Genomic DNA, 27,719 nt, shown 5'->3' on the forward strand with positions numbered 1-27,719 from the left:
CCTGGTCAGGAGTGTGTAATGTTAACGATGGGGATGTGTTGGGACAGATACGTAATACAAGGACAGACACAAGCTCTGGTTATGTTTCCGTTCAACGTGAAACGTTCACCTCACTGAATACAACCTTGCAGGTGGACTTTGACCTTGGCGTTTCCAAGCAGGAAGTCAAGGATAATATTTGTCTTTTTTTTTTTTGTTGTACCTGCCGATTGTGTCAGATGCTTTTCTTGGAATATGTATGCCACTATTGGATTATAAGAGGCTTGCTCATGGAACAGTGAACTCAAGAGGACACAGGCTACATTCACAGGTAATAATATTGGACTTCATCTAAAGGAACGCTTAAGAGACTCTGTATATATGTACGGAGATGTCTGAGGTATAAAGATACAGTAATGTGGTAATGCGAGAGAGACCAAGACAGAACAATAAGCGTTGGAATAAAGTTATTCATGTACAGTGTATTCGGAAAGTATTCAGACCCCTTCACTTATTCCACATTTTGTTACGTTAAAACCTTATAAATAGGTTTTTCTCTCTCGTCAATCTACTCAAATGCCAAAGCAAAAACATGTTTTAAGACATTTTTGCAAATTAATAAAAATAAAAAACAGATATATCAAATGTACATAAGTATTCAGAGTCTTTACTCAGTACTTTGATGCACCTTTGGCAGTGATTTTTCTAAAATAGATTCAATTATTTTTTTCTCATCAATCTACACACAATACTCCATAATGACAAAGGGGATAACCGGTTTTTCGAAATGTTTGCAAATGTATTACAAATAAAAATCAGAAATATCTTATTTACTGAAGTGTTAAGACAATGTGCTATGAGATTTGAAATTGAGCTCAGGGTGCATCCTGTTTCCATTGATCGACCTTGAGATGTTTTCTACAACTTGATTGGAGTCCACCTGTGGTAAATTCTATTGATTGGACATGATTTGGAAAGGCACAAACCTGTCTATATATGGTCACACAGTTGACAGTGCAGTTGACAGTCGGAGTGAAAACCAAGCCATGAGGTTGAAGGAATTGTCCGTAGAGCTCTGAGACAGGATTGTGTCAAGGCACAGATCTGGGGAAGGATACTAAAAAATGTCTGCAGGTCCCCAAGAACACAGTGGCCTTCATCGTTCCTAACTGGAAGAATTGGTAGAGAAGGGCCTTGTTCGGGGAGGTGACCAAGAACCCAATCGTCACTGACAGCACTAGAATTCCTCTGTGGAGATGGTTGTCCTTCTGGAAGGTTCTCCCATCTTTAAAAAAATGTATTTACATATATATATATTTTTTTACCCCTTTTTCTCCCCAATTTCGTGGTTTCCAATTGGTAGTTACGGTCTTGTCTCATCACTGCAACTCCCATACGGACTCGGGAGAGGCAAAGGTTGAGAGCCATGAGTACTACGAAACACAACCCAACCAAGCTGCACTGCTTCTTGACACAATGCCCACTTAACCCGGAAGCTAGCCCCACCAATGTATCAGAGGGAACACCGTACACCTGGCAACCGTGTCAGCGTGCACTGCGCCCGCCACAGGAGTCGCTAGTGCCCGATGGGACAAGGACATCCCTCCCCTAACCTGGACGACGCTGGGCCAATTGTGCACTACCCCATGGGTCTCCCGGTCGGGGCCGGCTGTGACAGAGCCTGGACTCAAACCCAGAATCCCTAGTGGCACAGCTAGCACTGCAATTTTGTACCTTAGACCACTGCGCCACTTGGGAAGCCTAGGACAACCATCTCTGCAGCACTCCACCAATCAGGCCTTGATGGTAGAGTGGCCAGACGGAAGCCACTCAGCAAAAGGCACAAGACAGCCCACTTGGAGTTTTGCAAAAGTCACCTGAAAGCCTCTCAGACCATGAGAATCAAGATTCTCTGGTCTGATGAAACCAAGATTGAACTCTTTAGCCTGAATGCCAAGCGTCACGTCTGAAGGAAACCTGGCACCATCCCTACGGTGAAGCATAGTGGTGGCAGCATCATGCTGTGGGGATGTTTTTCAGTGGCAGGGACTGAAAGACTAGTCAGGATCAAGGGAAAGATGTACGGAGCAAAGTACAGAGAGATCCTTGATGAAAACCTGCTCCAGAGCGCTCAGGAACTCAGACTGGGGTGATGGTTCACCTTCCAACAGGACATCGACCCTAAGCACACAGCCAAGACAACGCAGGAGTGGCTTCAGGACAAGTCTCTGAATGTCCTAGCCAGAGCCCGGATTTGAACCCGATCGAACATCTCTGGACCTGAAAATAGCTGTGCAGCGACGCTCCCCATCCAACCTGACAGAGCTTGAGATGATCTGCGAAGAAGAATGGGAGCAAATCCACAAATACAGGTGTGCTAAGCTTGTATCGTCACACACTCGAGGCTGTAATCGCTGACAAATGTGTTTCACCAAAGTGCTGAACAAAGGATCTGAATACTTGTGTAAATGTAACATTTCTGTTTATTTGTAATAAATTAGCTTAAGTTTCTAAAACTGCTCTGTCATTATTTAGTATTGTGTGTGTAGATAGGTTTTTAATTATTTATCCTTTTTAAAAAGGCTAGTCGGTTAAGAACAAATTCTTATTTACAATGACGGCCTAGGAACAGTGGGTAAACTGCCTTGTTCAAGGGGCAGAACGACAGATTTTTACCTTGTCAGCTCGGGGATTTGATCTAGCAACCTTTCGATTATTAGCCCAACGCTCTAACCACTAGGCCACCTGCCACCCCAAAATTGATGAAGGAAGGGGAAAAAAACTGTTTTGAATACATTTTAGAATGAGTCTGTAACGTAACAAAATGTGGAAAAGTCTAAGGGGTCTGAATACTTTCTGACTGTGGTGTATACTGCAGTCTGAATTTGTTTAGCTCTGTTACAGAATCAACATTTTTATATTTATTACTGATATCTGTATTAGTAAATATTGATTTTGTGACCACATCTTTTTTTGCCAGTAGGGAAATGTTTTTTATTATCACCTGGAAGGTAGTAAATGTGTTATGAACTGGTTGATATCTTACTGTGGTGTCAGCTACTGGTGGTGGTACCTGGCAAGGTGAGCTGGGACTAAGCCCTACCTTTTTTCTTAGGTCAGTTTCACATACATACAACCCTTTTTAAAGGAGGAAGACTGTCTGCTGACTGAATACAACATTGAGGTATGTCAGCTGCTGACTGAATAGAACTGCTGACTGAATAGAACATTGAGGTGTGTCAGCTGCTGACTGAATAGAACATTGAGGTGTGTTAGCTGCTAACTGAATAGAACATTGAGGTGTGTCAGCTGCTAACTGAATAGAACTGCTGACTGAATAGAACATTGAGGTGTGTCAGCTGCTGACTGAATAGAACTGCTGACTGAATAGAACATTGAGGTATGTCATCTGCTGACTGAATACAACATTGAGGTATGTCAGCTGCTGACTGAATATAACATTGAGGTGTGTCAGCTGCTGACTGGATAGAACTACTGACTGAATAGAACATTGAGGTGTGTCAGCTGCTGAATGAATAGAACATTGAGGTGTGTCAGCTGCTGACTGAATAGAACATTGAGGTGTGTCAGCTGCTGACTGAATAGAACATTGAGGTGTGTCAGCTGCTGACTGAATAGAACATTGAGGTATGTCAGCTGCTGACTGAATAGAACATTGAGGTATGTCAGCTGCTGACTGAATAGAACATTGAGGTGTGTCAGCTGCTGACTGAATAGAACATTGAGGTATGTCAGCTGCTGACTGAATAGAACATTGAGGTGTGTCAGCTGCTGACTGAATAGAACATTGAGGTGTGTCAGCTGCTGAATGAATAGAACATTGAGGTGTGTCAGCTGTTGACTGAATAGAACATTGAGGTGTGTCAGCTGCTGACTGAATAGAACATTGAGGTGTGTCAGCTGCTGACTGAATAGAACATTGAGGTATGTCAGCTGCTGACTGAATAGAACATTGAGGTATGTCAGCTGCTGACTGAATAGAACATTGAGGTGTGTCAGCTGCTGACTGAATAGAACATTGAGGTATGTCAGCTGCTGACTGAATAGAACATTGAGGTGTGTCAGCTGCTGACTGAATAGAACATTGAGGTATGTCAGCTGCTGACTGAATAGAACATTGAGGTATGTCAGCTGCTGACTGAATAGAACATTGAGGTGTGTCAGCTGCTGACTGAATAGAACATTGAGGTGTGTCAGCTGCTGACTGAATAGAACATTGAGGTGTGTCAGCTGCTGACTGAATAGAACATTGAGGTGTGTCAGCTGCTGACTGAATAGAACATTGAGGTGTGTCAGCTGCTGACTGAATAGAACATTGAGGTGTGTCAGCTGCTGACTGAATAGAACATTGAGGTGTGTCAGCTGCTGACTGACTAGAACATTGAGGTGTGTCAGCTGCTGACTGAATAGAACATTGAGGTGTGTCAGCTGCTGACTGAATAGAACTGCTGACTGAATAGAACATTGAGGTATGTCATCTGCTGACTGAATACAACATTGAGGTATGTCAGCTGCTGACTGAATAGAACATTGAGGTGTGTCAGCTGCTGACTGGATAGAACTACTGACTGAATAGAACATTGAGGTGTGTCAGCTGCTGAATGAATAGAACATTGAGGTGTGTCAGCTGCTGACTGAATAGAACATTGAGGTGTGTCAGCTGCTGACTGAATAGAACATTGAGGTGTGTCAGCTGCTGACTGAATAGAACATTGAGGTATGTCAGCTGCTGACTGAATAGAACATTGAGGTATGTCAGCTGCTGACTGAATAGAACATTGAGGTGTGTCAGCTGCTGACTGAATAGAACATTGAGGTATGTCAGCTGCTGACTGAATAGAACATTGAGGTGTGTCAGCTGCTGACTGAATAGAACATTGAGGTGTGTCAGCTGCTGAATGAATAGAACATTGAGGTGTGTCAGCTGTTGACTGAATAGAACATTGAGGTGTGTCAGCTGCTGACTGAATAGAACATTGAGGTGTGTCAGCTGCTGACTGAATAGAACATTGAGGTATGTCAGCTGCTGACTGAATAGAACATTGAGGTATGTCAGCTGCTGACTGAATAGAACATTGAGGTGTGTCAGCTGCTGACTGAATAGAACATTGAGGTATGTCAGCTGCTGACTGAATAGAACATTGAGGTGTGTCAGCTGCTGACTGAATAGAACATTGAGGTATGTCAGCTGCTGACTGAATAGAACATTGAGGTATGTCAGCTGCTGACTGAATAGAACATTGAGGTGTGTCAGCTGCTGACTGAATAGAACATTGAGGTGTGTCAGCTGCTGACTGAATAGAACATTGAGGTGTGTCAGCTGCTGACTGAATAGAACATTGAGGTGTGTCAGCTGCTGACTGAATAGAACATTGAGGTGTGTCAGCTGCTGACTGAATAGAACATTGAGGTGTGTCAGCTGCTGACTGAATAGAACATTGAGGTGTGTCAGCTGCTGACTGACTAGAACATTGAGGTGTGTCAGCTGCTGACTGAATAGAACATTGAGGTGTGTCAGCTGCTGACTGAATAGAACATTGAGGTGTGTCAGCTGCTGACTGAATAGAACATTGAGGTGTGTCAGCTGCTGACTGAATAGAACATTGAGGTGTGTCAGCTGCTGACTGAATAGAACATTGAGGTGTGTCAGCTGCTGACTGAATAGAACATTGAGGTGTGTCAGCTGCTGACTGAATAGAACATTGAGGTGTGTCAGCTGCTGACTGAATAGAACATTGAGGTGTGTCAGCTGCTGACTGAATAGAACATTGAGGTGTGTTTTGAGGTCTTGCCCTTTTTTTTACAAGCCTTTTATCAGTCTATTTGTATTGCTGTCCAAATGTTCTGCGACGGGAATGATTAGACCTGAAATATTACTTTGATTTCTAGGCCAACTATCAATGACAATCACTTCACATTTCAAGAATTACTTCATTCATGATTTGCTTTCTTGTCAACATGTTTGTCTGAGCTATTTCACCTTAAAAACCCGTTAACCATTCACCTGTTGTATGGGATATGTACTGGTGTGTGAACAGAGGTGATAGCATGGTTTTATATTCTTTATCCTTGGTAGTGATTAACTAGTGTCTGACTGATGCAAAGTGTATGTGTAACTTCTTGCTTTCCTTTTGACTAAGTCAGCAGAATTGGCACATTTCTGGATTTCTAATAACTGTTGGTTTGTAAGACTGATCACTCAGTCAGAAATAAAGGTGTGTGTGTGTGTGTGTGTGTGTGTGTGTGTGTGTGTGAGAGCTTCTATAGAACTAGAGCTGAATGATTATCGTTCTGTGACTCGTGGTACTTCTGTTTTCTATGGCTGGTTCCCTGTACATCTCTTTCCTCTCTTTCCTGACCTGTGATCAAAGCAGGCCACGGTCACACACCTGTTTCACCTGCTGATACACTACCATGACCTTTGCCCTTTGCAGATTGGTGACGTCACGATTCAAAAAAAGAAATAAAAAATGTTCAGGAATAATAGCGTACCGTTTCCCTCTCAACCAAGGTACAGTATTACACCTGTATTCTCACCATCTTGATTATTAAGTGGGTTCAAGGAAAGACAGTAGTGATACGATCAGCCTCCTTATATATCATGGGCGTCCTCAGGAAACGGACTGTATGGAAACTACACACTCCCTTTTGCTATATAAACGATACATTTATATTTGATTGGCAGTCCCTTCACTTCCTTTTAGTGTTAGTTGATCTAGACATTGCTAACGTACTGCACTCTACAGATGCTTGTTGATCTAGTGTCAGATGGCAAACAAGTAATGTTGTATTGGCCTATGAGTACACAGCAGAGTTAGTAATGAGTGTGTGTTGCAGAGGGTTCCCTCAGGTGGATCCTCCCTCTCAGAGGTCCAGTATGACCAGACCCAGTGCCAAGTCCATATACAGTGAGTTCATAGTTCACACCTCCAATCATGTTTACCACTAAGTCAATTGGTTTAATTCAATATTTCAGTAAACGCTAGGCCTAATGGTTAAATTCAATCTTTCAGTGCAAAGGAAGGAGTATTCTGAAACGATGAACAACCAACCTGACAACTTTCAGTACAGGGTGGAGGTAAGGTTAAATTCTGAACATTCAGATTGAAATGTATTGTGGTGGCTCTTGTATGATTATCTGTCATGTGGAATAAGAGTCATGTCTCCCTATAACTCAGCTTAACACCACCTGTCTCACATTCTATCCTAGCACCTGTTTACGTGTGAGTTGGACGGCCAGGAGGTGCGCAACTTGGATGACTGTGTGACCAGGCTGCAGAGGCTGGAGGCTAAGGGCCGTGTCTGGGGGCAGGAGGTGATCCTGGAGGTCCAGGGAGGATACCTTCAACTCAACGACATCGAGACCAAGGTAGCCAACCTGTCACCTGTCTCTAGACAACGTACAACGTATCTATTGTTGTTTGTATACGGAGACCAAGGTAGCCAACCTGTCACCTGTCTCTAGACAACGTACAACGTATCTATTGTTGTTTGTATACGGAGACCAAGGTAGCCAACCTGTCACCTGTCTCTAGACAACGTACAACGTATCTATTGTTGTTTGTATATGGAGACCAAGGTAACCAACCTGTCACCTGTCTCTAGACAACGTATCTATTGTTGTTTGTATACGGAGACCAACCAACCTGTCACCTGTCTCTCTATTGTTGTTTGTATATGGAGACCAAGGTAGCCAACCTGTCACCTGTCTCTAGACAACGTATCTATTGTTGTTTGTATACGGAGACCAAGGTAGCCAACCTGTCACCTGTCTCTAGACAACGTACAACGTATCTATTGTTGTTTGTATATGGAGACCAAGGTAACCAACCTGTCACCTGTCTCTAGACAACGTATCTATTGTTGTTTGTATACGGAGACCAAGGTAGCCAACCTGTCACCTGTCTCTAGACAACGTATCTATTGTTGTTTGTATACGGAGACCAAGGTAGCCAACCTGTCACCTGTCTCTAGACAACGTATCTATTGTTGTTTGTATATGGAGACCAAGGTAACCAACCTGTCACCTGTCTCTAGACAACGTATCTATTGTTGTTTGTATACGGAGACCAAGGTAGCCAACCTGTCACCTGTCTCTAGACAACGTATCTATTGTTGTTTGTATACGGAGACCAAGGTAGCCAACCTGTCACCTGTCTCTAGACAACGTATCTATTGTTGTTTGTATACGGAGACCAAGGTAGCCAACCTGTCACCTGTCTCTAGACAACGTATCTATTGTTTGTATACAGAGACCAAGGTAGCCAACCTGTCACCTGTCTCTAGACAACGTATCTATTGTTTGTATACGGAGACCAAGGTAGCCAACCTGTCACCTGTCTCTAGACAACGTATCTATTGTTGTTTGTATACAGAGACCAAGGTAGCCAACCTGTCACCTGTCTCTAGACAACGTATCTATTGTTGTTTGTATACAGAGACCAAGGTAGCCAACCTGTCACCTGTCTCTAGACAACGTATCTATTGTTGTTTGTATACGGAGACCAAGGTAGCCAACCTGTCACCTGTCTCTAGACAACGTATCTATTGTTGTTTGTATACGGAGACCAAGGTAACCAACCTGTCACCTGTCTCTAGACAACGTATCTATTGTTGTTTGTATATGGAGACCAAGGTAGCCAACCTGTCACCTGTCTCTAGACAACGTATCTATTGTTGTTTGTATATGTAGCCAACCTGTCACCTGTCTCTAGACAACGTACTATTGTTGTTTGTACGTAACCAACCTGTCACCTGTCTCTGACAACGTATCTATTGTTTGTATACGGAGACCAAGGTAGCCAACCTGTCACCTGTCTCTAGACAACGTATCTATTGTTTGTATACAGAGACCAAGGTAGCCAACCTGTCACCTGTCTCTAGACAACGTATCTATTGTTGTTTGTATACAGAGACCAAGGTAGCCAACCTGTCACCTGTCTCTAGACAACGTATCTATTGTTTGTATACAGAGACCAAGGTAACCAACCTGTCACCTGTCTCTAGACAACGTATCTATTGTTTGTATACAGAGACCAAGGTAGCCAACCTGTCACCTGTCTCTAGACAACGTATCTATTGTTGTTTGTATACGGAGACCAAGGTAGCCAACCTGTCACCTGTCTCTAGACAACGTATCTATTGTTGTTTGTATACAGAGACCAAGGTAACCAACCTGTCACCTGTCTCTAGACAACGTATCTATTGTTGTTTGTATATGTAGCCAACCTGTCACCTGTCTCTAGACAACGTATCTATTGTTGTTTGTATATGTAGCCAACCTGTCACCTGTCTCTAGACAACGTATCTATTGTTGTTTGTATACGGAGACCAAGGTAACCAACCTGTCACCTGTCTCTAGACAACGTATCTATTGTTGTTTGTATACGGAGACCAAGGTAACCAACCTGTCACCTGTCTCTAGACAACGTATACGGTTGTTTGTATATGGAGACCAAGGTAGCCAACCTGTCACCTGTCTCTAGACAACGTATCTATTGTTGTTTGTATACGGAGACCAAGGTAACCAACCTGTCACCTGTCTCTAGACAACGTATCTATTGTTTTTGTATACAGAGACCAAGGTAGCCAACCTGTCACCTGTCTCTAGACAACGTATCTTGTTGTTTGTATACAGAGACCAAGGTAGCCAACCTGTCACCTGTCTCTAGACAACGTATCTATTGTTGTTTGTATACGGAGACCAAGGTAGCCAACCTGTCACCTGTCTCTAGACAACGTATCTATTGTTTGTATACAGAGACCAAGGTAACCAACCTGTCACCTGTCTCTAGACAACGTATCTATTGTTTGTATACAGAGACCAAGGTAGCCAACCTGTCACCTGTCTCTAGACAACGTATCTATTGTTGTTTGTATACGGAGACCAAGGTAATCCAACCTGTCACCTGTCTCTAGACAACGTATCTATTGTTGTTTGTATACCCAAGGTAGCCAACCTGTCACCTGTCTCTAGACAACGTATCTATTGTTGTTTGTATATGGTAGCCAACCTGTCACCTGTCTCTAGACCAAGGTTTGTAGCCAACCTGTCACCTGTCTCTAGACAACGTATCTATTGTTGTTTGTATACGGAGACCAAGGTAACCAACCTGTCACCTGTCTCTAGACAACGTATCTATTGTTGTTTGTATACGGAGACCAAGGTAACCAACCTGTCACCTGTCTCTAGACAACGTATCTATTGTTGTTTGTATACGGAGACCAAGGTAGCCAACCTGTCACCTGTCTCTAGACAACGTTTCAACGTATCTATTGTTGTTTGTATACGGAGACCAAGGTAGCCAACCTGTCACCTGTCTCTAGACAACCAACGTATCTATTGTTGTTTGTATATGGAGACCAAGGTAACCAACCTGTCACCTGTCTCTAGACAACGTATCTATTGTTGTTTGTATATGAGACCAAGGTAGCCAACCTGTCACCTGTCTCTAGACAACGTATCTATTGTTGTTTGTATACGGAGACCAAGGTAGCCAACCTGTCACCTGTCTCTAGACAACGTATCTATTGTTGTTTGTATATGGAGACCAAGGTAACCAACCTGTCACCTGTCTCTAGACAACGTATCTATTGTTGTTTGTATATGGAGACCAAGGTAACCAACCTGTCACCTGTCTCTGACAACGTATCTATTGTTGTTTGTATACGGAGACCAAGGTAGCCAACCTGTCACCTGTCTCTAGACAACGTATCTATTGTTGTTTGTATCGGAGACCAAGGTAGCCAACCTGTCACCTGTCTCTAGACAACGTATCTATTGTTGTTTGTATACAGAGACCAAGGTAGCCAACCTGTCACCTGTCTCTAGACAACGTACAACGTATCTATTGTTTTTGTATGTAGACCAAGGTAACCAACCTGTCACCTGGAGACCAAGTTGTTTGTATACGGAGACCAAGGTAGCCAACCTGTCACCTGTCTCTAGACAACGTATCTATTGTTGTTTGTATACGGAGACCAAGGTAGCCAACCTGTCACCTGTCTCTAGACAACGTATCTATTGTTGTTTGTATATGGAGACCAAGGTAACCAACCTGTCACCTGTCTCTAGACAACGTATCTATTGTTGTTTGTATACAGAGACCAAGGTGCCAACCTGTCACCTGTCTCTAGACAACGTATCTATTGTTGTTTGTATACAGAGAGACCAAGGTAGCCAACCTGTCACCTGTCTCTAGACAACGTATCTATTGTTGTTTGTATACAGAGACCAAGGTAGCCAACCTGTCACCTGTCTCTAGACAACGTATCTATTGTTTGTATACAGAGACCAAGGTAGCCAACCTGTCACCTGTCTCTGGACAACGTATCTATTGTTTGTTTGGAGAGGTAGCCAACCTGTCACCTGTCTCTAGACAACGTATCTATTGTTGTTTGTATACAGAGACCAAGGTAGCCAACCTGTCACCTGTCTCTAGACAACGTATCTATTGTTGTTTGTATACAGAGACCAAGGTAGCCAACCTGTCACCTGTCTCTAGACAACGTATCTATTGTTTTTGTATACGGAGACCAAGGTAGCCAACCTGTCACCTGTCTCTAGACAACGTATCTATTGTTGTTTGTATACAACGGTATGTCACCTGTCTCTATATCTATTGTTGTTTGTATACAGAGACCAAGGTAGCCAACCTGTCACCTGTCTCTAGACAACAACGTATCTATTGTTGTTTGTATATGTAGCCAACCTGTCACCTGTCTCTAGACAACGTATCTATTGTTGTTTGTATACGGAGACCAAGGTAACCAACCTGTCACCTGTCTCTAGACAACGTATCTATTGTTTTTGTATACAGAGACCAAGGTAGCCAACCTGTCACCTGTCTCTAGACAACGTATCTATTGTTTGTATATGGAGACCAAGGTAGCCAACCTGTCACCTGTCTCTAGACAACGTATCTATTGTTGTTTGTATACAGAGACCAAGGTAGCCAACCTGTCACCTGTCTCTAGACAACGTATCTATTGTTTGTATACAGAGACCAAGGTAACCAACCTGTCACCTGTCTCTAGACAACGTATCTATTGTTTGTATACAGAGACCAAGGTAGCCAACCTGTCACCTGTCTCTAGACAACGTATCTATTGTTGTTTGTATACGGAGACCAAGGTAGCCAACCTGTCACCTGTCTCTAGACAACGTATCTATTGTTGTTTGTATACAGAGACCAAGGTAACCAACCTGTCACCTGTCTCTAGACAACGTATCTATTGTTGTTTTGTATATCTATTGTCACCTGTCTCTGACATATCTATTGTTGTTTGTATATGTAGCCAACCTGTCACCTGTCTCTAGACAACGTATCTATTGTTGTTTGTATATGGAGACCAAGGTAGCCAACCTGTCACCTGTCTCTAGACAACGTATCTATTGTTGTTTGTATACGGAGACCAAGGTAACCAACCTGTCACCTGTCTCTAGACAACATCTATTGTTGTATGTATACCAACCAACCTGTCACCTGTCTCTAGACAACGTATCTATTGTTGTTTGTATACGTATGTCACCTGTCTCTAGACAACGTTCTATTGTTGTTTGTATATGGAGACCAAGGTAGCCAACCTGTCACCTGTCTCTAGACAACGTATCATTGTTTTTGTATACAGAGACCAAGGTAACCAACCTGTCACCTGTCTCTATTGTTGTTTGTATACGGAGACCAAGGTAGCCAACCTGTCACCTGTCTCTAGACAACAACCTAGCCAACCTGTCACCTGTCTCTAGACAACGTATCTATTGTTGTTTGTATACAGAGACCAAGGTAGCCAACCTGTCACCTGTCTCTAGACAACGTATCTATTGTTGTTTGTATACAGAGACCAAGGTAGCCAACCTGTCACCTGTCTCTAGACAACGTATCTATTGTTGTTTGTATACGGAGACCAAGGTAGCCAACCTGTCACCTGTCTCTAGACAACGTATCTATTGTTGTTTGTATATGGAGACCAAGGTAACCAACCTGTCACCTGTCTCTAGACAACGTACAACGTATCTATTGTTGTTTGTATACGGAGACCAAGGTAGCCAACCTGTCACCTGTCTCTAGACAACGTATCGGATCCAAGGTATTGTTGTTTGTATACAGAGACCAAGGTAGCCAACCTGTCACCTGTCTCTAGACAACGTACTATTGTTGTTTGTATACGGAGACCAAGGTAGCCAACCTGTCACCTGTCTCTAGACAACGTACAACGTATCTATTGTTGTTTGTATACGGAGACCAAGGTAACCAACCTGTCACCTGTCTCTAGACAACGTGTTGTTTGTATACGGAGACCAAGGTAACCAACCTGTCACCTGTCTCTATCCTATTGTTGTTTGTATACAGAGACCAAGGTAGCCAACCTGTCACCTGTCTCTAGACAACGTATCTATTGTTGTTTGTTATGTATTATATGTAGCCAACCTGTCACCTGTCTCTAGACTATCTATTGTTGTTTGTATACGGAGACTAACCAACCTGTCACCTGTCTCTAGACAACGTATCTATTGTTGTTTGTATACGGGTTTGTCTCTAGACAACGTATCTATTGTTGTTTGTATACGGACCAAGGTAGCCAACCTGTCACCTGTCTCTAGACAACGTATCTATTGTTGTGTATACCCAAGGTAGCCAACCTGTCACCTGTCTCTAGACAACGTATCTATTGTTGTGTATACGGAGACCAAGGTAGCCAACCTGTCACCTGTCTCTACAACGTATCTATTGTTGTTTGTATAGGAGACCAAGGTAGCCAACCTGTCACCTGTCTCTAGACAACGTATCTATTGTTGTTTGTATACAGAGACCAAGGTAGCCAACCTGTCACCTGTCTCTAGACAACGTATCATTGTTGTTTGTATACCTCCAACCTGTCACCTGTCTCTAGACAACGTATCTATTGTTGTTTGTATACGGAGACCAAGGTAGCCAACCTGTCACCTGTCTCTAGTTCTATTGTTTGTATACGGAGACATGTCACCTGTCTCTAGACAACGTATCTATTGTTGTTTGTATATGGAGACCAAGGTAGCCAACCTGTCACCTGTCTCTAGACAACGTACAACGTATCTATTGTTGTTTGTATATGGAGACCATAGCCAACCTGTCACCTGTCTCTAGACAACGTATCTATTGTTGTTTGTATACAAGGTAACCAACCTGTCACCTGTCTCTAGACAACGTATCTATTGTTTGTATACAACCAAGGTAGCCAACCTGTCACCTGTCTCTAGACAACGTATCTATTGTTTGTATACAGAGACCAAGGTAGCCAACCTGTCACCTGTCTCTAGACAACGTATCTATTGTTGTTTGTATACAGAGACCAAGGTAGCCAACCTGTCACCTGTCTCTAGACAACGTATCTATTGTTGTTTGTATACTAACCAACCTGTCACCTGTCTCTAGACAACGTATCTATTGTTTGTATACAGAGACCAAGGTAGCCAACCTGTCACCTGTCTCTAGACAACGTATCTATTGTTTGTATACAGAGACCAAGGTAACCAACCTGTCACCTGTCTCTAGACAACGTATCTATTGTTGTTTGTATACAGAGACCAAGGTAACCAACCTGTCACCTGTCTCTAGACAACGTATCTATTGTTGTTTGTATATGAGACCAAGGTAACCAACCTGTCACCTGTCTCTAGACAACGTATCTATTGTTGTTGTATACGGAGACCAAGGTCAGCCAACCTGTCACTGTCTCTAGACAACGTAATTGTTGTTTGTATAACCTGTCACCTGTCTCTAGACAGGCAGAGTCTATTGTTGTTTGTATATGGAGACCAAGGTAGCCAACCTGTCACCTGTCTCTAGAAGTGTATCTTCAGACCAAGGCCTGTCACCTGTCTCTAGACAACGTATCTATTGTTTGTATACAGACCAAGGTAGCCAACCTGTCACCTGTCTCTAGACAACGTCTATTGTTTGTATACAGAGACCAAGGTAGCCCTGTCACCTGTCTCTAGACAACGTATCCCTACCAACCTGTCACCTGTCTCTAGACAACGTATCTATTGTTTTGTACCTAGACAACGAGACCAAGGTAACCAACCTGTCACCTGTCTCTAGACAACGATCTATTGTTTGTATACAGAGACCAAGGTAGCCAACCTGTCACCTGTCTCTAGACAACGTATCTATTGTTGTTTGTATACAGAGACCAAGGTAACCAACCTGTCACCTGTCTCTAGACAACGTATCTATTGTTGTTTGTATATGTAGCCAACCTGTCACCTGTCTCTAGTACTGTATCTATTGTTGTTTGTATACGGAGACCAAGGTAACCAACCTGTCACCTGTCTCTAGACAACGTATCTATTGTTGTTTGTATACTAACCAACCTGTCACCTGTCTCTACAACGTATCTATTGTTGTTTGTATACAGAGACCAAGGTTGTCACCTGTCTCTAGACAACGATCTATTGTTGTTTGTATACAGAGACCAAGGTGCCAACCTGTCACCTGTCTCTAGACAACGTATCTATTGTTGTTTGTATATAGAGACCAAGGTAGCCAAGTCACCTGCCAGACAAGCATTTATCTATTGTTGTTTGTATATGTAGCCAACCTGTCACCTGTCTCTAGACAACGTACAACGTATCTATTGTTGTTTGTATACAGAGACCAAGGTAACCAACCTGTCACCTGTCTCTAGACAACGTATCTATTGTTGTTTGTATACAGAGACCAAGGTAACCAACCTGTCACCTGTCTCTAGACAACGTATCTATTGTTGTTTGTATACGGAGACCAAGGTACTGTCTCTGTAATAGATGCACTGTCAGTTAACAGACATGTCAGTCTATCGTACGCCTGTGTCTGTATTGTTCCTGTCTGTGTCGAATGCTGGTGACAAACAACACTCATCCTGTGGAGGTCAAAGTTCAGTTCCCTTTATTCATATGTGTACTATAGAGGGGGATGGGTTTGGAACACCATAATGATGTCCATTCGAAATACAGTTTTATTGGGTATTGTATAACTTGTATTAGCTTGACCTCATCGGTGTCCAGGCCTCATCAGGCCTCATGACCTCATCGGTGTCCAGGCCTCATCGGTGTCCAGGCCTCATCGGTGTCCAGGCCTCATCAGGCCTCATGACCTCATCGGTGTCAATCTCATGAAGTCATGCTGTGTGACTTTTGCCACGCTCACACGCTAGGAAACTCTGACGTTTCCGACTTGCTAATGGACTGGTTGTAGTTTTACACGAGCTGCTTTCAACCAGCTAGCAAGTTTCAGAGTTCCCACTAGCACGTAAATGCAGCATAAGTTCTCTCTACAGGCAGAGTCAGTGCCTCTGGGAAGTGTAGTTCAGACCAAGGCTGTGTTGGACACCTGTGCCTACAACTACCTACTCACCTTCTCCCTACCCCTCTGTTCTCTCTACAGGCAGAGCTGGAGTATGTGCCTCTGGGAAGTGTAGTTCAGACCAAGGCTGTGTTGGACACTTGTGCCTACAACTCCCTGCTCACTGTTTTGGTCCAGGAACGCAACAGACGCATCCCTCAAGTCTTTATGTTCCAGTGTGAGGAGGTCGGGGTGAGTGAGACAGATTCCTCCAGCCTAATGTCACTGCACATGGACAAGTTACAGATTTCACCATAACCTCAGCTACAACCGACAAGTTACAGATTTCACCATAACCTCAGCTACAACCGACAAGTTACAGATTTCACCATAACCTCAGCTACAACCGACAAGTTACAGATTTCACCATAATCTCAGCTACAACCGACTAGTTACAGATTTCACCATAACCTCAGCTACAACCGACTAGTTACAGATTTCACCATAACCTCAGCTACAACCGACTAGTTACAGATTTCACCATAATCTCAGCTACAACCGACAAGTTACAGATTTCACCATAACCTCAGCTAATACCGACTAGTTACAGATTTCACCATAATCTCAGCTACAACCGACTAGTTACAGATTTCACCATAACCTCAGCTAATACCGACTAGTTACAGATTTCACCATAATCTCAGCTACAACCGACAAGTTACAGATTTCACCATAATCTCAGCTACAACCGACAAGTTACAGATTTCACCATAACCTCAGCTACAACCGACTAGTTACAGATTTCACCATAATCTCAGCTACAACCGACTAGTTACAGATTTCACCATAATCTCAGCTACAACCGACTAGTTACAGATTTCACCATAACCTCAGCTACAACCGACTAGTTACAGATTTCACCATAATCTCAGCTACAACCGACTAGTTACAGATTTCACCATAACCTCAGCTAATACCGACAAGTTACAGATTTCACCATAACCTCAGCTACAACCGACAAGTTACAGATTTCACCATAACCTCAGCTACAACCGACTAGTTACAGATTTCACCATAACCTCAGCTACAACCGACAAGATACAGATTTCACCATAATCTCAGCTAATACCGACTAGTTACAGATTTCACCATAACCTCAGCTACAACCGACAAGTTACAGATTTCACCATAATCTCAGCTACAACCGACAAGTTACAGATTTCACCATAATCTCAGCTACAACCGACAAGTTACAGATTTCACCATAATCTCAGCTACAACCGACTAGTTACAGATTTCACCATAACCTCAGCTACAACCGACTAGTTACAGATTTCACCATAACTCTCAGCTACAACCGACTAGTTACAGATTTCACCATAACCTCAGCTAATACCGACTAGTTACAGATTTCACCATAACCTCAGCTACAACCGACAAATTAATAAACAGATGCCTATTTTTGTTTGGGTAGAGATGTGAAGTGTGTTTCATCCCACTATCTAACTTTGGGGAAACATCAGTGAACGAGTGGATATAATATTTCTTAACCTTTTGGTTGGATCTTGGATAATCAGGGATGGAATTAGTAAAAAATACATTTAAAAAATCACTCAGAATTCACCACTGTGAAAATAGCAAGAATTCAGCTCATAGTACCATTTATGTATTTAGTCATGTCAAAATGACTTCACATTGGGAACTGTGCTCCATGAGTTCCTCCTCAACCTCTATTCCATCCCCTGGATGTAGTGGTGTAGTGTATAAGTTATCCTGAGACCGAGTGGTGCTATCTGTCCCTCTAGGCAGAACCCATCAGAGACCTGGACAGGGCTGTCCAACACAGTGCTAATTCTCCACCTGTTGTCACCTAGCAGTGTCTTAATGAGACTAACCTGTGTAAATAGGAGATGGTTCTGTCTGTTCCTTTAGGCAGAGCATATCAGAGAAGACCTGGACAAGGCTGTCCAACACAACGCTAATGCTCCTCCTCCTGAACCTCGCAGAGAACCAAGCAGAGACAAGTACGACATCAGAACACGCGCGCGCGCAAACATACACACACACACACACACACACACACACACACACACACACACACACACACACACACACACACACACACACACACACACACACACACACACACACACACACACACCCTAAACCTCTCTCTTTCTCAGGAGTAATCTGGAGAACATCATCGGTCAACAGGCGAATGGGAATGGCTTCTGGCCCATTGGTCCTGCTCCTCCCATGATGCTGCAGGAGAGGACCCCTCCTCCCCCTGACCGCACTGCCCCGGTGTACAACAACAGAAACGGCAGGGACTATGGTCAGTCTTTAGCTTTGTCTGAAAAGTTTACAAGGCGTCAAATCTTTGATTCCTCCTGCCAAGGTCCCTCCCTTCAGACCTTCTCCTCCAATGAGTTTGGAGAAGGTGGCAAAGATTTTCCTTTTATGCTTTTTATGGAGTTTAATGCCAGAAGTTGAGATCTGTCTTTATCCGTGTGTGTTTCCAGAGAGCTTCCCTCCCCCTCCAGTCTACAGCCCACTACAGGAGCCCCTGCACAGTCCGGAGGTATACGGAGGGTCACAGCAGTATGGAGCTAGAGACCAAGAGCCTCGCCAACCCCAGCCTCAATACACTGACACAGAGAGGAATGTGGTCAGTACTGTGTCTTGTTACACAACCCAACACCCTAACCCCTCACCGTGTAGTCAGTACTGTGTCTGTTACCCAACACAACACAACACACACAACCCACCCCCCCAGCCTCCCACGGCCTCGGCCTCAGACCCAGTCTCAGACCCAGCCTCACCCTCAGACCCAGCCTCACCCTCAGACCAAGCATCACCCTCAGACCCAGCCTCACCCCCAGACCCAGCCCCACCCCCAGACCCAGCATCACCCCAGACCCAGCCTAACCCTCAGACCCAGCCTCACCCTCAGACCCAGCCTCACCCCCAGACCCAGCCTCACCCCCAGACCCAGCCTCACCCCCAGACCCAGCCTCACCCCCAGACCCAGCCTAACCCCCAGACCCAGCCTCACCCCCAGACCCAGCCTCACCCCCAGACCCAGCCTCACCCTCAGACCCAGCCTCACCCTCAGACCCAGCCTAACACCCAGCCTCAGACCCAGCCTCACCCCCAGACCCAGCCTCACCCCCTCACCCTCAGACCCAGCCTCACCCCCAGACCCAGCCTAACCCCAGCCTCAGACCCAGCCTCACCCCCAGACCCAGCCTCACCCTCAGACCCAGCCTCACCCCCAGACCCAGCCTCACCCCCAGACCCAGCCTCACCCCCAGACCCAGCCTCACCCCCAGACCCAGCCTAACCCCCAGACCCAGCCTAACCCCCAGACCCAGCCTCACCCCCAGACCCAGCATCACCCCAGACCCAGCCTAATCCTCAGACCCAGCCTCACCCTCAGACCCAGCCTCACCCTCAGACCCAGCCTCACCCCCAGACCCAGTCTCACCCCCAGACCCAGTCTCACCCCCAGACCCAGCCTTACCCCCAGACCCAGCATCACCCCAGACTCAGCCTCACCCTCAGACCCAGCATCACCCTCAGACCCAGCATCACCCCAGACCCAGCCTAACCCTCAGACCCAGCCTAACCCTCAGACCCAGCATCACCCCCAGACTCAGCATCACCCCCAGACTCAGCATCACCCCCAGACCCAGCATCACCCTCAGGCCCAGCCTAACCCTCAGACCCAGCATCACCCTCAGACCCAGCCTCACCCTCAGACCCAGCCTCACCCTCAGACCCAGCCTCACCCTCAGACCCAGCCTCACCCCAGACTCAGCCTAACCCTCAGACCCAGCATCACCCCAGACCCAGCCTAACCCAGACCCAGCCTAACCCTCAGACCCAGCCTAACCCTCAGACCCAGCATCACCCCCAGACCCAGCATCACCCCCAGACCCAGCATAACCCCCAGACCCAGCCTCACCCTCAGACCCAGCCTAACCCTCAGACCCAGCCTCACCCTCAGACCCTAGCCTGTTATACCATACTTTAAGTGCATTCTTCTGTCTGGTTAAACCAGGCCATCTGTTCCCTAAGCTGTTATACCAGACTTTAAGTGTTATTCTGTTTGGACTCCCGGCTACACATTTTAGAGTACATTTACAAGTGTTTCTCAGTCATTCGATGTTCGTACATTATTTGTCTGTGTAGGAAATTTTAAACCATGTGCTGAACGACGTGGAGCTCTTCATGGGGAAAGTAGCCGCTCCTAATGAAGAGAAGAACAACAAGAAGAAAAAGAAGAAGAAAAGCTCAAAGCCAAACGGTGATTTAAGTCAAATTTATCTCCAATCAGCGTAGGAAACACTGATCCCAGATCTGTTTGTTGCCAGTTAGCCTGGTCCCAGACCTGTTTGTTGCCAGTTAGCCTGGTCCCAGACCTGTTTGTTGCCAGTTAGCCTGGTCCCAGACCTGTTTGTTGCCAGTTAGCCTGGTCCCAGACCTGTTTGTTGCCAGTTAGCCTGGTCCCAGATCTGTTTGTTGTCAGTTAGCCTGGTCCCAGATCTGTTTGTTGTCAGTTAGCCTGGTCCCAGATCTGTTTGTTGACAGTTAGCCTGGTCCCAGACCTGTTTGTTGCCAGTTAGCCTGGTCCCAGACCTGTTTGTTGATAGTTAGCCTGGTCCCAGACCTGTTTGTTGACAGTTAGCCTGGTCCCAGACCTGTTTGTTGACAGTTATCCTGGTCCCAGAACTGTTTGTTGGCAGTTAGCCTGGTCCCAGAACTGTTTGTAGCCAGTTAGCCTGGTCAGTTAGCCTGGTCCCAGACCTGTTTGTTGGCAGTTAGCCTGGTCCCAGACCTGTTTGTTGGCAGTTAGCCTGGTCCCAGACCTGTTTGTTGACAGTTAGCCTGGTCCCAGACCTGTTTGTTGACAGTTAGCCTGGTCCCAGACCTGTTTGTTGACAGTTCGCCTGGTCCCAGACCTGTTTGTTGGCAGTTAGCCTGGTCCCAGAACTGTTTGTTGGCAGTTAGCCTGGTCCCAGAACTGTTTGTAGCCAGTTAGCCTGGTCAGTTAGCCTGGTCCCAGACCTGTTTGTTGGCAGTTAGCCTGGTCCCAGACCTGTTTGTTGGCAGTTAGCCTGGTCCCAGACCTGTTTGTTGACAGTTAGCCTGGTCCCAGACCTGTTTGTTGCCAGTTAGCCTGGTCCCAGACCTGTTTGTTGGCAGCCTGGTCCCAGACCTGTTTGTTGGCAGTTAGCCTGGTCCCAGACCTGTTTGTTGGCAGTTAGCCTGGTCCCAGACCTGTTTGTTGACAGTTAGCCTGGTCCCAGACCTGTTTGTTGACAGTTAGCCTGGTCCCAGACCTGTTTGTTGACAGTTAGCCTGGTCCCAGACCTGTTTGTTGGCAGTTAGCCTGGTCCCAGAACTGTTTGTTGGCAGTTAGCCTGGTCCCAGACCTGTTTGTTGGCAGTTAGCCTGGTCCCAGACCTGTTTGTTGGCAGTTAGCCTGGTCCCAGAACTGTTTGTTGGCAGTTAGCCTGGTCCCAGAACTGTTTGTAGCCAGTTAGCCTGGTCAGTTAGCCTGGTCCCAGACCTGTTTGTAGCCAGTTAGCCTGGTCCCAGACCTGTTTGTTGCCAGTTGGCCTGGTCCCAGATCTGTTTGTTGCCAGTTAGCCTGTTCCTAGATCTGTTTGTTGCCAGTTAGCCTGGTCCCAGACCTGTTTGTTGCCAGTTAGCCTGGTCCCAGACCTGTTTGTTGACAGTTAGCCTGGTCCCAGACCTGTTTGTTGACAGTTAGCCTGGTCCCAGACCTGTTTGTTGACAGTTAGCCTGGTCCCAGAACTGTTTGTTGACAGTTAGCCTGGTCCCAGATCTGTTTGTTGACAGTTAGCCTGGTCCCAGACCTGTTTGTCGGCAGTTAGCCTGGTCCCAGACCTGTTTTTTGACAGTTAGCCTGGTCTCAGAACTGTTTGTTGCCAGTTAGCCTGGTCCCAGACCTGTTTGTTGGCAGTTAGCCTGGTCCCAGACCTGTTTGTTGCCAGTTAGCCTGGTCTCAGAACTGTTTGTTGCCAGTTAGCCTGGTCCCAGACCTGTTTGTGCTCTTGCCAGTTAGCCTGGTCCCAGATCTGTTTGTGCTCTTGCCAACTTCATTACAGTTAATGTCAAGCAAAACATGACAATGAGTGACTGGAAATTAGCATGAGGCCAGGAAACACTAGGGTAAAGGACTGATACTAGGGTAAAGGACTGATACTAGGGTTGATACTAGGGTAAAGGACTGATACTAGGGTAATGGACTGATACCAGTGTAAAGGACTGATACCAGGGTAAAGGACTGATGCCAGGGTAAAGGACTGATGCTAGGGTAAAGGACTGATGCTAGGGTAAAGGACTGATGCTAGGGTAAAGGACTGATGCTAGGGTAAAGGACTGATGCTAGGGTAAAGGACTGATACTAGGGTAAAGGACTGATGAAAGTATATCGGTAAATAGCCCTCCCAATTTACCTACCTCATCCCCATACTGTTTATATTTATTTACTTTTCTGCACACCAGTATCTCTACCTGTACATGACCATCTGATCATTTATCAGATGTTAATCTGCTAAATTGTAATTATTCGCCTACCTCCTCATGCCTTTTGCACACAATGTATATAGACTCTTTTTTTCTACTGTGTTATTATTTATTTTATTTTTTATTTTTTTTTACCTTTATTTAACTAGTCAAGTCAGTTAAGAACAAATTCTTATTTTCAATGGCGGCCTAGGAACAGTGGGTTAACTGCCTGTTCAGGGGCAGAACGACAGATTTGTACATTGTCAGCTCGGGGGTTTGAACTTGCAACCTTTCGGTTACTAGTCCAACGCTCTAACCGCTAGGCTACGCTGCCGCCCCTATTGACTTGTTTATTGTTTACTCCATGTGTAACTCTTTGTTGTCTATTCACACTGCTATGCTTTATCTTGGCCAGGTCGCAGTTGTAAATGAGAACTTGTTCTCAACTAGCCTACCTGGTTAAATAAAGGTGAAATAAAAATGTAGAAAATGCATCAGGCTATAGGTGAACACCACAACTGACTTAATGTTGAGGCCAGGAAACACTAGTGTAAAGGACTGATGCATCAGGCTATAGGTGAACACCACAACTGACTTAATGTTGAGGCCAGGAAACACTAGTGTAAAGGACTGATGCATCAGGCTATAGGTGAACACCACAACTGACTTAATGTTCAGGCCAGGAAACACTAGGTTAAAGGACTGATGCGCTGCAGAAATATTTTTAACAGATTTGCTTGAGTTTCTATACTGGAAAATAATAATTTGTCTATTTCTGTAGCTCACAACTTGCCACATTGGGAGGAGTTTGTTGTCTGTCTTCAGAAAATCAAGTATGGATTCAACCTGCTGGTATGTTTAACCTCCTATCAAAAATCATGTCAGACGTTCACTTCAACTAATTAATTAACTAATTAACTAATGTGTGCCTCGTTGGTTCTTGTGCTGAGTAAGCACCGTCGTCATTGGTCCTTTTCTGTTACAGGGAAAGCTGAATGGAGAGATCCAGAACCCTAGCGCTGCTGACTTTGTCCACATTCTCTTCTCCACTCTGGGCATGGTGAGCATCTGTCTGTAGCACCAAGCAGCCATGACTAAGAAGGATATGGGACCCGTTGCCTAGGCTACTCCTGTACTGATTCATTTGCCTTTTAATTCAAGAGTAGGCTTGAAGCTAGAATCCTTAATTGAAACAATAACAAAGCTGATACCCCTCCTCTGTTTTGGTTAAAAGCTGAGGGATGTGGGCCTGGAGAAATACAACCACTATCAGATTAATAGATAGAGCTATGGATGCAAGGATTGACCATCCATGATATCAACATTATAGGTTTAGCCATGTTATGAGGCTATACAGGACTGACCATCCATGATATCAACATTATAGTTATAACCATGTTATGAGGCTATACAGGACTGACCATCCATGATATCAACATTATAGTTATAACCATGTTATGAGGCTATACTTTGTTTGTTTACATGTACATTATTTACAAGCATTGGAGTAAGAGAAACTTATATTTTGGGTTCTGATGGGGGACAACAGTTGAACTAAGCTCATGAGGCATTTATAGATAATATTCTTCAAGAATGAATGGGAAAATCTCATTTAATTCCTAAGATCCAAAAATGGATGTAGGATACTGTCCGGTAAACCTGTCCCACAGTGTTTAGATATTTGTATGACTCATTCCTCCCTCCTGTCCTCTCTATTCCAGTTGATGTGCCACTACCCCACTGACCTGCCCCCCTCTGTCCTGACCCCCCTGCTAACAGAGCCAGCACTCATCTTCCTTAGCCAGGTGGTCACCCCAGAGGAGGACCAGAAATGGAGGGCCCTGGGAGACTCCTGGAACATCCCCAGGTAAACTACCCTTAGTACCCCATAACCACTTCCTGAGTGCCCCTATTCCCCCTACCTGACTACTCCTAATGACTAACTAACACAACCAGTTCTGGAGCGCCCTGCTAGCTGGTAGACAGCTGGAACATACCCAGGTATCCCTTCAACTAGCTCTGGAGAGACCTCTGCTTTCCTAGGTAGCTCTATTCCAACCCTAAGTATCATCTATCCCTTTCCTTAGGACCTCTAACAAACAAACTAACGAGGTACCCATATCTCTTTCCGTAGTACCCCTAACTAACTAACTAGGTACCCATATACCTTTCCGTAGTACCCCTAACTAACTAACTAACTAGTATCTCTTTCCGTACCCTAACTAACTAACTATCTCTTTCCTTAACCCTAACTAACTCACTAACTAACTAACTAACTAACTAACTAACTAACTAACTAACTAACTAACTAACTAGGTACCCCTATCTCTTTCCGTAGTACCCCTAACTAACTAACTAGGTACCCCTATCTCTTTCCTTAGTACCCCTAACTAACTCACTAACTAGGTACCCCTATCTCTTTCCTTAGTACCCCTAACTAAATAACTAAATAACTAACTAACTAACTAACTAACTAACTAACTAACTAACTAACTAACTAACTAACTAGGTACCCCTATCTCTTTCCTTAGTACCCCTAACTAACTAACTAACTAACTAGGTACCCCTATCTCTTTCCGTAGTACCCCTAACTAACTAACTAACTAGGTACCCCTATCTCTTTCCTTAGTACCCCTAACTAACTAACTAACTAGGTACCCCTTTCTCTTTCCTTAGTACCCCTAACTAACTAACTAACTAACTAACTAGGTACCCCTATCTCTTTCCTTAGTACCCCTAACTAACTAACTAACTAACTAGGTACCCCTATCTCTTTCCTTAGTACCCCTAACTAACTAACTAACTAACTAACTAACTAACTAACTAACTAACTAACTAGGTACCCCTATCTCTTTCCTTAGTACCCCTAACTAACTAACTAACTAGGTACCCCTATCTCTTTCCTTAGTACCCCTAACTCACTAACTAGGTACCCCTAGCTCTTTCCTTAGTACCCCTAACTAACTAACTAGGTACCCATATACCTTTCCGTAGTACCCCTAACTAACTAACTAGGTACCCCTATCTCTTTCCTTTGTACCCCTAACTAACTGGACCAGCTGTGAAGGCTCCTGGGTGACAGCCGTAGCATATCCATGTATGGCTGCCCTTAGACACCCCTCCAAATGTAGTGGATTTGGCTATTTCAGCCACACCTGTTGCTGACAGGTGTATAAAATCGAGCACACAGCCATGCAATCTCCATAGACAAACATTGGCAGTAGAATCGCCTTACTGAAGAGCTCAGTGACTTTGAATTGTTGCACTGTCATTGGATACCACCTTTCCAACAAGTCAGTTAAATCAAGTGCTGTTATAGTGAAGTGGAAATGTCTAGGAGCAAGAACGGCTCAGTTGCAAAGTGGTAGGCCAAACAATCTTACAGAACGGGACCACCGAGTGCTATAGTCTGTCCTCGGTTGCAACACTCACTACCGAGTTCCAAACTGCCTCTGGAAGAAACGTCAACACAAGAACTGTTCGTTGGGAGCTTCATGAAATGGGTTTCCATGGTCGAGGAGCCGCACACATTCCTAAGATCACCAAGTGCAATGCCAAGCATTGACTGGACTGGAGTGGTGTAAAGCTTGCTGCCAATGGAGAGGTGGAAATGCATTCCCTGGAGTGATGAATCACGCTTCACCATCTGTCAATCCGACGGACGAATCTGGGTTTGGCGGATGCCAGGAGAACGCTACCTGCACGAATGTATTGTGCCACCTGTAAGTTCGGTTGAGGACGAATTGCCCAACATCAGTGCCCGACCTCACTAATGCTCTAGTGGCTGAATGGAAGCAAGTCCCTGCAGCAATGTCCCAACATCTAGTGGAAAGCCTTCCCAGAAGAGTGGAGGCTGTTATAGCAGCAGAGGGGGGACCAACTACATATTAATGCCCATGATTTTTGAATGAGATGTTTGACGAGCAGGTGTCCACATACCTTTGGTCATGTAGTGTATATTGGGTTGGTTTACTTGTTAGGAACTGTATATAACCAGTCCTGGGTTCAATTAGTATCCGCTTTCTGTCAGACCTGGGTTCAAATAGTATTTGTTTTCTATCAAATACAATGAATGGTTGATTTAAGCATGCCTTGTTTGCTGGAGTCAGCGACTAGCCAGCGAGATGATTTGTTTTCAGTAGGAGGTGTTCATTGGTTTCCTGTGTTTGTTGTACCAGGTCCAAATGGCCAGACGGTCACATGATCCCGCCCTACAACCCAGAGTTCTATGATGGTTGGCAGCCGCCACAGCCTGTCCCACCGGCAGCCAATCAGGGCCTGAGCAGGAGCAGCAGCCAGCACATCCCCCTGAGAAAGGAAATGATGCAACAGATGCCTGATGAGGTAACAATAATAACATCTAATAAAATGCCATATGGATTTCAATCATTTGTTAAAGCAATGAAGGTCCCCAATCCTCATTTGAGATACAATATTTGCATTTAACTCAATTTTTTTTGCACCAATCTCCAACATTCAAAGTTATGTACACTTATCTAAAATTAGGATTCAGCCATAAGAAGCCATGTTAAATATCATTATCTCATGGTAACCCCTCTGTTCTCTCAGGGCAGGCAGTTGAGCAGGAGCAACAGCCAATACATGCAACGGCCTGAGGAGGTGAGACTGACGAGGACAGAAGCGTCAGAATCCATCAAAACATTCATTCAAACTGTTTCTTTATTACGTTATGTTTCTCATGATTTATTGTCATTGACAGCTCATGATGAACTCTCCACCATCTTTACGGTAAGCTACAGGCATCACTTAAAGCAGCTACGTTGTTTTGACGTTGATATCCTCAGTAATTCAATAGTGGGGTAAAAGCATTGTATTACTTTTTTTTCGTCATTGTCCTTTTGCGTTGCTATTACA

At 44.7% G+C, this 27,719-nt stretch overlaps 1 protein-coding gene across 6 annotated transcripts in view; it reads left to right on the forward strand.

Moving 5' to 3' along the window:
- The first annotated feature begins 47 nt into the window (after positions 1 to 47).
- eps8l3b (EPS8 signaling adaptor L3b) overlaps positions 48 to 27,719 on the forward strand; it is a 33,689-nt gene continuing 6,017 nt past the window's right edge. Inside the window, exons 1-17 of one of the 6 annotated variants that reach the window (XM_065014906.1) lie at positions 48 to 310; positions 3,095 to 3,163; positions 6,435 to 6,511; positions 6,838 to 6,908; positions 7,014 to 7,078; positions 7,211 to 7,369; positions 16,407 to 16,556; positions 18,237 to 18,328; positions 18,488 to 18,639; positions 18,827 to 18,972; positions 20,499 to 20,613; positions 23,626 to 23,696; positions 23,830 to 23,904; positions 24,566 to 24,711; positions 27,023 to 27,188; positions 27,414 to 27,464; positions 27,565 to 27,593. In XM_065014906.1, coding sequence (XP_064870978.1) covers positions 6,471 to 6,511; positions 6,838 to 6,908; positions 7,014 to 7,078; positions 7,211 to 7,369; positions 16,407 to 16,556; positions 18,237 to 18,328; positions 18,488 to 18,639; positions 18,827 to 18,972; positions 20,499 to 20,613; positions 23,626 to 23,696; positions 23,830 to 23,904; positions 24,566 to 24,711; positions 27,023 to 27,188; positions 27,414 to 27,464; positions 27,565 to 27,593 — 1,529 coding nt within the window. In that variant the 5' untranslated portion in view covers positions 48 to 310; positions 3,095 to 3,163; positions 6,435 to 6,470. The other 5 variants (XM_065014907.1, XM_065014905.1, XM_065014909.1 and 2 more) reach the window with 5 other exon arrangements.

Source organism: Oncorhynchus nerka, unplaced genomic scaffold (assembly GCF_034236695.1).
Source record: "Oncorhynchus nerka isolate Pitt River unplaced genomic scaffold, Oner_Uvic_2.0 unplaced_scaffold_1929, whole genome shotgun sequence".
Classification (NCBI taxonomy): Eukaryota; Metazoa; Chordata; class Actinopteri; order Salmoniformes; family Salmonidae; genus Oncorhynchus; species Oncorhynchus nerka.